This window comes from Camelus ferus, chromosome 16 (genome assembly GCF_009834535.1).
Source record: "Camelus ferus isolate YT-003-E chromosome 16, BCGSAC_Cfer_1.0, whole genome shotgun sequence".
Lineage (NCBI taxonomy): Eukaryota > Metazoa > Chordata > Mammalia > Artiodactyla > Camelidae > Camelus > Camelus ferus.
The window spans coordinates 19,117,856-19,130,779 of NC_045711.1; the positions used below are offsets into that span (position 1 = coordinate 19,117,856).

At 60.2% G+C, this 12,924-nt stretch overlaps 1 protein-coding gene across 1 annotated transcript; it reads right to left on the reverse strand.

The window, feature by feature from the left end:
* Positions 1-4,255: 4,255 nt before the first annotated feature.
* NT5M (5',3'-nucleotidase, mitochondrial) lies at positions 4,256-11,968 on the reverse strand. Its single transcript, XM_032499042.1, is given in 6 exon segments — positions 4,256-4,940; positions 6,200-6,314; positions 7,960-8,020; positions 8,819-8,919; positions 11,579-11,755; positions 11,758-11,968. Coding segments are annotated over 6 exon segments (693 nt in total). The 5' UTR covers positions 11,854-11,968; the 3' UTR covers positions 4,256-4,797.
* Between the last annotated feature and the right edge of the window lie 956 nt (positions 11,969-12,924).

The following is a 12,924-nucleotide window of genomic DNA, read 5'->3' on the forward strand; positions in this document are numbered from 1 at the left end:
TGCTTGTTATGTTCTCTTGCAAGTAGTCCGTTTTTTGTCTACAAATACTTAGAATTTTTTTCTAAATAACGTGTCCACCCCGTGTCCAGGGGCGAAGCCCTTCACTCACCCAGCCTGGCCCCGGTGGCCTCCTGGGACATTTTCGTTCTCAGCTCTGGGAAGTCTCTCCCTGCACCTTTGTTCCTCTTGGGCTAGGAAATGAAGCCTCGTCCTCTGTATCTCTCCCCCTTTTTAAACACATTTACTGTGGTACGATTCCTGTACAGTAAACTACACATATTTCAAATGTACAATTTGATGAATTTTGATAGCTGTATATGAAGCCACTACCACAATCAAGATAGCTAACATTTCCATTATTGCCCCAGAGGTGCAATTTTCGAATTCCCAATTTATCCCTTCCCACCCCCTTTACCCCCTGGTAACCAAAAGTTTGTTCTCTGTGAGTCTGTTTCTGTTCTGTAGATGTTCGTTTGTGTCCTTTTTTTTAGATTCCACATACGAGTGATATCATATGCTGTTTTCCTTTCCCTTTCTGGCTTATTTCTCTTAGAATGACAATCTCTAGGTCCATCCATGCTGCTGCAAATGGCAGTATTTCATTCTTTTTTATGGCTGAGTAGTATTCCACTGTATAAATACACCACGTCTTCTTTATCCATCATCTGTGACGGAACAATCTCCCCACTCTTCTCTGTACCTGCCGTCCTTTGTGCCCCCTCAGCTTGGTCTCCCGGCTCACTGACTTCCCCTTCACTTATGCCCATCAAGCTATTCGGCTCACTTGTTCCCCTCAGTGGCCAGGTTTTAATTTCCCAGACACTACTTGAACTTCCTGAAGGTCCCACATTCTATCATGTCTACAGGTACTGATCACACCTGTTCTAAGTTCTTGTCCTGACCACAGTACCACCCCCTCCCCATCTTAACATCAGTTCTCTTGTTGTTTTGTTTACTGTACAGGAACCACACCACAATAAAGGTGTTTAAAAAAAAAGCGAGATGATACAGAGGACGAGGCTTCACTCTCTAGTCCAAGAGGAGACAGAGCTCCAACGCTTGCTTGCACCTGAGGTTCGCCCGCGCTGCCCAGCCTGCCCTGACGTGTGTGCAAGAGCAGGGTCCCCCCAGCCAGCCCCTCACGTCTGTTGGGGGGCTCTCCCCGCCCCGGGTGTCTGGGCTTCTGGGACCTGGCCCGTCGCTTCCCTCAGGTTCTCATACACTCCTCCCCACTCCCTCAGCCACAGACATCTGTGTCCTCTGCTTGGTGTGTGCAGGGGGTGATGGGGAGGGGGCTCCCACTGAGGAGCCGTGAACAAGCATCCTGCGGGGCCCCAGGGCCTCTGGTCCCTCTTGAGCTCCGCAGCCACTGCCCCCAGGCTCCCTCCTTCCATGAGGCCCAGCCGCCTCCCAGCTTTACGATGTTACGAACGGTCTCAGGTCACCTCCTGGAAAGGCACTGTTCCTCAGAGTGCTTGGGACTTGGGACCACGAGGCAGGGGCCTGCAGTGCGAGCCGCCCACTGCATGAGCCTCCATCTTTGTGTCTCCGGGTGTTCCATCCCAGCTCTGCACAGCAGCTGTGGACAGTTAGAAGGGCAGGGACTTGGGACCCAACCCTGGCTCCACGTTCTCAGCTTCAATTTTCACAAAATTTAAAGGAGCTCACCTAACTTGACCCCATGGTCACGTGGGATGAAGGACCACGTGATTCCGTGTCCTGCATCTGCTCAGGGAGTGTGGGCCCTTCCCCCAACTCCTTCCACGAACTCAGCAGGACCCCACCCCCACCCCCAGCAGGACTGGGGCTGGGTTCAGGCAGTTTGTGCTGAGAAGAGGGTGCGACCAGGCAGCAGCCCTTGCTTGGGTCAGAGGTCAGGGCTCAAATGCCACCAGGAGGTCCCACGGATGTATGAACGGGCCTGGGTCGCGGGGGTGGGGACTAACCCTGAGCTCGCCCGGGAGTGATAACAGAAGCCCAATCAGAGCGGCTGCCCGCCAACTCCAGCCCTGGGCCAGACCCCCGGCACCTCAGTGCGAGGGCACAAAGCTCCCCCGGAAGAACTGTCAGCCAGGAAAACGCGTGTGAGGGCTCCTGTCTGCAGTTCGTGTGGGGCCCCGTCAAGTTGTGGCGACAGGAGGCGAGGCTGGGGCCGCCTCGGAGAACTGGGACTCATGAGTACTCTCAGCGCCTGCGTCCTCCCCCAGCCGGCCCCCTGGACCCCGGCTCCCTCCGGGTCCCTCCGGGTCTGTCCCTGGGGCCTGAACCACCCTCTGCTCTTCCAGGTACCGAGCGCTCAGCCCTCAGTAGCCGGGGTCCCTTCTGTGCATGGCCCAGGCTCTGCCCACAGGAGTTTCCAGAACCAGGATGTGGGGCAGGTCCGGTCCAGGTGTCCAGCTGTCCAGGTGGCTGGTCTGCTCTGGCTGGGAGGTGAGAGCTGCGGGGGGTGGTCCTCTGGCGCCATCCAGTGTCCCTCCATGTGGACGCAGCTCCTGCACCATGGCCAGTGTCACCTGCCACCTCCTCGGCAGTGCTGTGTGGAGCCCAGTGCACAGCTGCTGGGCAAGATCCTGGCAGCACCACCTGGTGTGCCCTCGGCCCATCGGGGAGGTGGGAGTGGCCGCGAGAGATGGTTACAAGGCCGCATCAGCGTCCAGGACGCGGTGACAGCTAAGGAAACTGTTGTTACTGGGGTTGTGACATTGGGATGGGTCCCCATCAGGGAAACTGCGACCCAGAAAAGTGAAGAAACCATCCTGGGTCTTTCTGCCCCAAGCCCCCCCAGCCCAGGATGTTCACAACATGTTCAAAGGCATGTCTCCACTGTCAACAGAGCTGGGGCACTTTGAGGCCGGCCAGCAAAGAAGTGCTGGACGCTCTCGCCTCTCCGGTCGGGGGGTTCCTTTTCTGCAGGTCACTACATGGTTCAGAGGCAAGCTCTGAGAAAACCCACCTTCATTTAGATGAGGGGGTGGTTTTCTGCTTGACAGAAAGGACCATACAGCTCTGAGGTTCTGCCTGTGTCCCAGCTGTCCCACAGGAGACTATGCACAGCCGCCACCCCCACTCTCCGCCTCTGCTCTGAGTCCTGGTCCTGCTGCCCACTCCCTGGCGGCCCCAGGACCTCTGCACGGCCTTCTCCTCCACCCAGACCTCAGTCAATGCCACCCCAGGGGAGGGGCCCCCACCTGCTGCCCTGCACCTCGACAGCAGCCCTTGTCATAATCACAGGGAAGGGGTTCTGAGTGCTGTCTAGGGGGGCCACATTCTGCAGGGTGACAGAGCATTGCGGCCCGTGCAATGATTTTTTCCTCCCTAATTAGGCAGTTGAGGTAGCGGCTGTCTCAGGGCAAGTGGTTCCAGCTGAGCAGAGAGCAAACGCAGACGTAGCTTTGGAGTCCTAGACCGAACTTTAAGACCCAGGGCAGCAACCAGTTTGGAAGGACAGGCCTTAGAGGCATCAGTGTCCCCAGGACTCGGAGCAGAGGCCTCGCCACAGCCTGGCCAGGAGTGGACCCCGGGTCAGGCACCACCTGGGGTGGGAGTGGGCAGCAGGGGTCTGCAGAGGCGAGGAGGGCTCTGAGCTGGGCCTCCCACGCCCCGCCACCGCCCCTCCGAGCCCTAGATATCCCTGCACTTCGCAGAGGCCAGACGCGCAGGGAGGACACGGCCGCAGGAGAGCAGCAGGCTGGGGGGCCTCCCTGCCCACCCTCTGCAAGAAACCAGGCTTGGCTGAGAACCTGACTGGGGAGGTTTCTGTCAGCAGTGGCAGGAGCCCCTGACAGAAGTGAACGCAGACGGCCAAGCCCAGGGGAGGCTGAGGGTCTCACCAGGCAGGGGCTGTGGCCCCCGGACAGTCCAGGGCTGAGGGGTCTAGACTGGACCAGGTGGGGGCCCACTGCTGCCTTCTAGAGGTGAGGGCAGAGTAAAGGAGCCCAGGAAGGTGACACTTCTCACGGTGTGTGTGACACACCCTCCTGCTCCTCCTGCGAGCAGCACCCCAGGGTCTCCTCGGACACTGCCCTGCCCCGCCGGGTGGCCTGGGGTCAAGGGATGCAGCCCTGGTGCACACCTGCCCAGGACGGACCTGCCGCCTTCCTCAGCCTTCCTCCTGCCCGACCCCACCCCCGGCAGCCCAAGGGTGTCACAGAGGCTGAAGGCTGGCCAGGAGCCCAGAGACGGGACAACCAGGTACAGATGCAGCGCAGCTGGGTGCCCGGGGGACCTCTGGTGGGGCTAGAGAGGCCACAGCCTCGGGCAGTACACGAGCAGCATTTATTGTTCATGCCTGCAGCAGACATCCTGGCCTGCTGACCCTTCTGGGCCTTGGGTGGGCGGCGGCCCCAGTGCAGAGCCTGGGGTGACCTGGGACTCGCATGGAGTTCCCTGTGGGACACCGCATTGCACCGGGTGGGCGGGCGGCAGGGCTGGGGCTGACAAGGTGACCTTTCGTCCCCACAGGCTCCTGTGTTGCCCAGCCTCGCAGGCCAGGTGCAGCTCGGCCATCGGGGACCCCTCGCTGACGGCTCAAGCAGGGAGGAGGGGGACTTCCCTGAGGGAGGGGGAGGGTGGCCACCCCCCGAACAACGCCCTGGCTCCTCCCCGGTCTGGAGTCCGCGGTGGCGGCAGCCTGCCCGGGCCTGAGGTCGGCCTGTACTGCCGGGCCGCATGAGTCCCGTCCAGGGCCCTGGGCTGGCCCTGCCCCGAGATCAGTTTAAGGCCTGGCGGGGCTGGAGGCTGGGAGACATGCAGTGGGTGCTGAGGCTCAGGCCAGGGGCCGGGACTCCGAGTGGGAGCTCAGCGGGGCCGCTTGCTGTCCAGAATGGCCTTCCAGTCGTCCGCCCACGAGTGTAGCCTGCGGCTGGGGGGCTGCAGCTGCGTGTGCCGGTTGTGACAGGCTGTGAAGACCACGTGCTCCCAGCTGGGGTTCGGCTCGGCCCCTGCGGTGGGAAAGCAGCCCCTCAGTCCAGTGTCAGGAGCCCCAGGGTGGCCTCGGGACCAAGCCCGCGTGTCCTCAGGCTGGCAGCTCGGGTCTCTGAGACCCAGTCTCCCTGCCAGCGAGGCAGCGATGGCACTAACCCTGCCGCTCGGAGTTAAACGAGGGCCCCCCCACAGCCCCTGGACCACAGGGTTATCTCCGCCGCCACTGTGGGGGGCTGGCCCTCACGGACACCCTCTCCTCTCTCCCCCGTGCCCAGCCCTCCCTCACTGCCCGGCTCCAGCTCCAAGCTCACCAGCGTCAACCATGGGCCCCACAAGCCCCGCAGGCTTCAATCGCTCTTGTCCACATGTCCACACTGGCACTGACCCTCAGGTCACAGCCTCACCCCTGCTCCCCATGGTCACAACCGGCACTGTGCCCTGACTCGCCTTGGGAAACCTCACGGACTGGGACATCAGGGGTGGGCACCCCTGTGCATTCTACCGTCTGGACACTGACCAACGTAGAGACGGGCATGTTTTCCAATGAGCTCCAAAGTAATTAGGGAAGAAACAGTCCATGCTTTCCCACTGTGTCCAAAAGAACAGGATTTATCCCCGAACTACTGGTGGCTTCCAGGAGGAGAGAGCCTGCCAGAGTACGCAGGAGATAAAGAAACTCTGATTTCTGACTGATGTGTGAACGCCTAGATTCAGCCGTGCCTGAAGCCCTCATACCCCAACTTTGCAGTTAGGTGAACCAATAAATTTCCCCTCTCCTTTTTAAGCCACTTCAAGGTTTGTTTGTTTGTTGTTTGTTTTTTTGGAAGAGGGCCACCTATAAGCAAAACAGACAAATCACCTGAATCACCTTCAACTGGAGAGACTGGCTTTGCTTTTACATTTTACATGTTAGATTCAGTCCAAATTACTTTTGGGGAAAAAGGGGGTCTGTTACTAAAAAAGCAAATGTTTGGAAGCCAGAGTCCAGCCCTCATTTTACATAGGAAAGCAAGGCTTCGAGGTTTAAGGAGACTCCCCAAGGCCACCCAGCGTGTTACCCCAGAGCTGGGGCCCACTCTTGCTGCTGCCCAGTGGTACACTTCCAAGACTGGCCTCAGAGAGGAGTCTTGTCTCCCCAAAAGGGAGAGGCTTGGTGCCAGGCTCACAGCTGGATGGGACACCTAACACATGTCTTGTGCCTGAGGGGGGCTACCTGGGTCAGGGGCCGCGAGGCCTGGCCCCCATGCTCACCCCTCCCCCGCTGCAGGCCACTTGCCTGTAATGTCCACCCGGTCATCTATGAGGAGGTCGGCCGAGACCACGGTCTTGTCTCTGGTCAGCACAATCTGCTCCAAAAAGTCAGGGCCGAAGTGCTTCTCCACCCAGGCGTACTGCAATGTGAGCAGAGAGGGGAAGACGGTGCCCCGGGGCCTGGGCACAGTTGGGCTTTTCCCAGGCAGTGGGGTCACCGCCAGGGAGCCCACTCAGGCTCAGGGAGACCATGAGATCATCCCATCCCCGCCACCATGAAGCCCAAACCAGATGGCCCTGCCCCAGCTCCAACCCTGCCCGGACTTGACCCACGGCTCCCCAATCGATCGGTTAGGCACTCAGCCTGTTCCCGTGAAGCTCGAGGGGTGAGAAAAGGGCACAGAGCTCAAAGGAGCGCTGAAACAACCCCTTACAGAGGCCTGGCCCTTCCCACAGTGAGCTGTTGTCGGGAAGACACGTGAGAACCGAATCCACTGGGGCAGGAGGACGTCTCAGGCAGTGGTGGGTGCGCAAAGGGCTGGGTGTGTCTGGGGCGCAGGGAGCGGCTCAGCCTCCAGCCACACTCAGGCCTCTCACCGCCAACCTGTGTCCCCCTCCTTCCCTGCAGGGCGCGGTCCTGGGGGTGCGCCCCCCACAGCATAGGCTGAAATGGGTCCCGGCTGCTCCCTCCAGGTCCCCCGACCTCTCTCACCCCAGTGCAGCCAGGCAAGGGTGTGAGGCCTAAGCACCCCCAACGGGCTCAGAGGGGCAGCAGGCAGCGCAGGGGAGCTTTGCAGGGACAGAGATGGGCAGGCCCCTCCTCCGGAGCTGCCCGGCCACACCTGATGTCCTTCCAACACTGTTCTCAGCTTCTGCGTTTGCAGACAAGCACCTTAACCAACAGACCCTGTCTGGACTACAGATTTGTTTTAAAAAAAAAAAAAAAAAAAAAAGACAACAGCCCCAAAAGGAGCCACTTATGCTAAGCCCCACGTCAGCAAACTTCACTTACAGTTTCAGCCTCTCCCAGAAATGGAATCTTAGTGACGCGGGAATCACGTACTCAGCTCTAGGGAGGTCGCCTGCCCCTCAGCCCCCTGCACCCTCTAAAGGAGGGTGACCCAGCCACGGCCAACCCGTGTTCCGCCGAGCGTGAGTTCCTGTCCCCGCCCCCTCCTGCCCAGAGAAGTCCTTCACTTTGTGCAGCTCCTCGGAGCTCCTCTCTCTCTGCCAGATGGGACGCTGCCCCATCCATGAATCGCTGGGAAAAGCCCGTAAGATCTGTAAAATGTACTCAGCTGCAGGGAGGAGGGTACAGCTCAGGGACAGAGCGTATGCTTAGCATGCGCAAGGTCCTGGGCTCAATTCCCAATACCTCCTCTAAAAATTAAAACAAAAAAAGTATTCTGTTGGACTTTGTTTTAAACAGATTTTAACCAACAACAGGTTTTAAGCAGAGAAGGCACAGTCAGAAGTGCTTTCGTCAACAGCTCCCTTGTGAGGCTTTTCGTGCCCAAATCCTTGCCCACAGCCCCTTCCCCTCCCCGTCCCCTCCTGGTCTCAACCTTCACAGGGACCCTCCACCCACACGTGGACTGTCCCTCCCCAGAGCACCTGGCATCCGCACCAGGTCTGCCCAGAAGTGGCAGAATTTCCGAGTCCTGGGGGGAGGAGCCCTGGCACAGACATGAGAGGGACGGACGGGAGGAGAGGGCCCCCTTCCCTCCAGCACCCCTTACCCGGGACACGCGGGGAAGTGCGAGGAGGCCCAGCCGGGCGTCCTACCTTCTCGAAAGGACAGTATTTGTACATCTTGATGGGGCTCGTGCAGATGAAGACGTCGGTGCTGAGGGAAGAGGGAGGAGGGTGAGGCTCCAAGCTTGTCCCGCAGGACGCCCCACGCTGGCTCCATACAAGGGATGCTGCCCTGTCCCACCGCCCTGGGCAGCCAAGCAGGACCCACCCCTGGCCAGGACACAGCCAGGGGCAGGCGTCAACTGATGGCAGTTCTGCACGGCTGGACCCAAAGGTCAGCAGAGCTGAGGGTGCCATCTCTGGGCGTGACAGGGAAACACTGAGAAAGGAGCATATACCAGCGAGGGAGGCATTAAGGAACGCAGAGCAAGTTATGTGAGGGACAGTCAGGGCCTCATGTGGCGTGAGGCAAAGAAGACCGAGGGCAAGTCTCTGGATACAGGGAGCAGCACGCCAGGCCCGCGTCCCCTCAGGAGACTGGTGGTTCTGTGACAAGCCAGCTGGCCCCCAAACCCTCACCAAGCTGGCACCTGCCCCTGGAACCAGCATCTCCTGTCTCCCCAAGCTGAGCCCCGGGGGATGGGGCTTCCTGGCTCCTGTTCTCCCAGGCAAGTCGGCCTCCCGAGAAGCACCATCAGACTGAGGTCCCTGGGCAGAGGGCTGTCGAGTCACTGAGTCCCCGCGGTCTCGGCACCACCCTGTTGACCCCGCCACCCTCCCACTTGCTGGCTGGGTGCCCTGGGCACTCAGCCTCCCCAGCCCCTCCCTCCTGCCTCTGAACCCGGACTCGCACGGAGAACCCCCTGCCCTGCCGGCCCCTGGCCCCAGGGCGTCAGGGCCTGGAGCGAGGGGGCTCCTCTCCCTCCGCCCACTTCCAGACCCAGCCCACCTCTCCAAGTTGGCCATCTGCTTCACAGCTTCCACAGCCCCCGGCAGCGGCTCGAGGTCAAAGAAGAAATTCTCTGTCTCCCATATGCTGATGGCCTTCTCCTGAGAAGATGAGAGGAGTGAGTGACATCAGGGTCCTCAGCACCCAGCCTCCCCCAGGGGAAGAACGGGGTGCCCATTTCTCCTCACCCTCCAGACACCCCCATCTCCTGGGGGGGGTACCGCACAGAGCTTGTCTGGGTCCCAGCCCCTCTCCTGGAGGGACCTGGCTTCGGCCAGGACCCAGCCAAGGTGCCGGGGCGGTGGGAGGCTCTGCTGAGGCCGGGCCAGAGTCGCTGAGGGGGAGGGCCAGCCATCACGAACCACATGCCTGCCGATTCTAATGGCCAGAGGCACCATGGCGGTGGGGGGGGGGGGGCGGGGGCGGCTACAGCCCTTATAGTCAACAGCTGGTGGGCCTGTGCGTTGGAATGCCAGGAAATACACTGTTTATTTTTAAAAAAAAGTAAAGAGCCAAAAATCCAGGCCCTTGTTTTCCATGGGAGAAAACCAAGGCCCAGAATGGGGAAGGGATTTACTTAATGTCACACAGCAACTGGGTGGCTGAGCTGGGAGGGGAACTCCATCTCCCGATGGCCAGGCTAGGAGCCTCCACTTTATGCTTTGGGACAAAACCAAGTCTGCAGTCGGCCACACCTTTCTGGGGCCAGGACGAGGGGAAAGTGATGACCCTGGGCTCAGAGAAGCAGGAACCTAGGCCCCCGTGTGGGGTCGAAGAAGGGCCCCCCAGCTCAGCAGCCACACAGCTGGGAACAAGCACCACCCCGCGGCGCACGTCCGGTGTGCCCACAGAGCTCACACCGGCCACACTTGCCGACTACCCGACAAGTCACACACATCGGTGCGTTTTGCTAATACACAGTCTCTCTTGTTTGACCCTCACAGCCCATAAGGGGAAAGAACGCACTCCTCAGTTTACAGATGGGGAAACTGGGGCTCACAGAAGGCGTGTTTCAAGGCCCCATATGGGTGATACTGTCAGAACTTGAACCTGGGGCTTCTGACTCACAGGGAGGCCGTGTGGAGGGTGAGGAGGCTGAGGCTGGGGGTGGGGTCGTGGGCCCACGCTAACACCCTGGCCTCAGTGGCCAGTGCCCCAGCATCACCCTGCCCTCCCCAGCTTTCCCTGAAACCCTGGTGAAGGCACTTCCTTCCTCTGGGGTCAGTTCAACTGCCCAAACAGCGTAAGATTCTACGTCAGTTAAAGCTAGCTATGCCTTCCACCTCTGCCCGCTTACCTCAGAGGAGGTCAGAATTAGGGGAACACAGACCGACGTGAATTTTGTGAAGTAGAGGTGCCAACACGTATAAGCTGGCTGCTTGGCTGGTTGCTTTTAACCAAAGATGCTGGGCCAGCCCCGCCAAGGGGAGACCCAGGGATGTGGTGCTGTGAGCTGTGCTGGCAGCAAAGTGCATGTCCATCGACTAAGTCCCTTTTCCTGCAGTGCTCCCAGGGACAGAAATCAGCAGAGTGCCCCCGAGTCCCCCCTCCTTAGTGCTCAGGAGCTCTGTTCCTGTGCCTCGTACTTGGAAAACAGTAACTCATCTCCTGAGACTCAGAGTCTGCACACTGGCACAAGGGACTGGACGAGCCGTGGTCCTTGCAGAGCCGGGAGCCGGGGGGGCTCACACATCACACTAACACGGTCCTGGGAGGGAAAGAGGGGCTGGGTTGGCAGCACTGTGTACCAGCTATGAATGAACACGTGGGGATTGTAGTATGCCTCTGAACCTGCACCAATTACCAGGGCATTTCCTCCGATTTCAAGTTTTAAATTAGCTACGAGGACTGGGGGAAGTCAGCACACTGGGCTCGGGGAAAGTTGCCTTCTGAAGCACCTGGTGTCAATGAAGAGAAACGGCACTGCCCTTCCACAAACCAAATGACTGTCACGATGCCTTCTGTAGGTCAGAGGAACGTCACCTGTCAGAGCAGGACGGAGGACAGGGCTCTGGGGGGCTGAATGCACATGGCAGGCAGGGAGGCCATTCAGATCCTGGCTGCCCCTTACTGCTGATTTAGGACAGGTTTCCTCACCTCATAAGGGCACAACTAACGTCCACCTCATGGAGGAGAGAATGCAGGTGACCTGGGCTCACAAAACAGCCTCTAATATCACCCACTCCTCTGGCAGCCACGTTAGGTGGCCAGCTGAGGGGCAGCAGAAAACATCGCGTCTAAGTTTGTGCATGGCAAGTCCTGTTCCTTTCACCACGTGGTTTAAATGTACAAACCAAGCTACCTGTCCAGGAATGTGCCTGGACAGTTTCCCTCCCACCACCCGGGCCTCAGAGAGCAGAGTGTGGGGTGTGGTGAGCCCAGGTGCTCAGCTGGGTCGGCAGGACACGGGAATAAGCCAAGGAGGAGATCTGGACCCAGCGAGACAATGACTTGCTGTGTGCTGTCCAGAAAGGCACGCAACCTCTCTGGGCCTCAATCCCACTGGGAGCCTGGCTTTGGTAGTAAAGATGCTCATGCACCTCACAGGGAGGAAGAGACAGGAATGTGACTTGGGGCTAAGTGCACCAAAACTTAAAAAGTCGGTTGAAGGTGGAGAGTTAGGCAGATTACGCTTTCTGTTCTCCTGAATTTTGAGAAGCCCTCGCGACAGCCCCTGCTGGGACCGGGTGCTACCAGAGGCCCACCCGAGGCTCGGGCGGCGACCCCAGGGTCACGCGGGCCGGGGGCGGGGATGCTCACGCTCAGCCCGGGCCGCAGGCGGCCGTACTGCTCCGACACCCAGAAGCCGCGCCGGTCCTCCAGCGCGATGAAGGGCTGGTCGGGGAAGCGCTCGCGGAACTTCCTGAGGAAGCCGCCCTCGAAGTCGGCCAGCACGCCGTCCATGTCCACCAGCACTCGCAGGGCGCGGCCCCCAGGCCCGCCCGACGCCCAGCGCCGCCCGCCGGCCCCGCGGGTACCGCCGGCCCCGCCGCGCCGCGGGGCCGCCGCGCGCACCAGCCGCGCAGCCGGATCATGGGCCCCGGCGGGCGCTCGCCGCGAACACCCGGGCCATGTCGGGCGCGGAGGCTCCACCGGCCGGGCGCGGGCGGGGGGCGCGCGGGCCGGGCGCGCGGCGGGGGCGCGCGGAACGCAGGGGCCGCGGGCCGCGGGGCGCCCGGGGCGCGAGCGCGCAGACTCCGGCCCCAGAGCGAGGCTGCGGCCGCGCGGCCCTTAAAGGGACACGCGCCGGCGGAGGCGGGCCCGAGGGGCGTGGCTGCCGGGGGTCCGCGGTCCCCGGGTCGCCGTCGCGCCTTCTGCCGGGGCCCTGCGCCGGGCTCCCTCCCACTGCCGCGCGAGGACGCTGCCGAGCCCTTAGAAGGTCGGCCTGCGGACCGCGGGGACAGGCCCGGCCACCCTGGAGCGTACGTCTTAGAAGGGCAGACGGACAAACTCAAATACACCTGCCAGGTGGGCAGGGAAACTTACGGAGTGGCCGCAGTGTGAGGGAACCAAAGCCGGGCGCCGAGCCCCGAGACGACCGGGCGACGGCTCGTGGGGACGGGCTTCTCGTCGGGGAGATGAACCGTTCTGGAATCGGGTGGGGTGGAGGTTGCACAACTTTGTGTTATACCAGAACCAACGGCATTGTGGGTAGGAGAGCCTGGCCCGGGGGTTGGGGTTAGGGAAGGAAAAGGTACTGTCCCCTGAGTACGCCTTCCATAATTTCCTCTGATACGGGGTCAACAGACGGTACCACGACACTTACGGGCCAGCTGGTCTACGTAAAAAGGCCCAACGTTTTCAAATACTAACATATTTCATTTAATTAGCTGGGTTTTTTTTTTTTTTAGGATTTTAAAAATTACTGAAATACAGCATTATGGATTTCTTAATGGAAGTGCAGTTTGATGACTTTTAACACATGTACAGGTTCATGTAACCACCACAGCATCCAGGATACAAACCAGTTCCCTCGGCTGCCCCGGGGTCAGATACTCCCTGACCTGGCAACCACAGGCCGGTCCTGTGTCCCCAGGGTGGTCTTTCACAGAATGTTGTAAACGTGGAACTGTGCGGTATGTGATATTTCAAGACTAGCTTCTTCC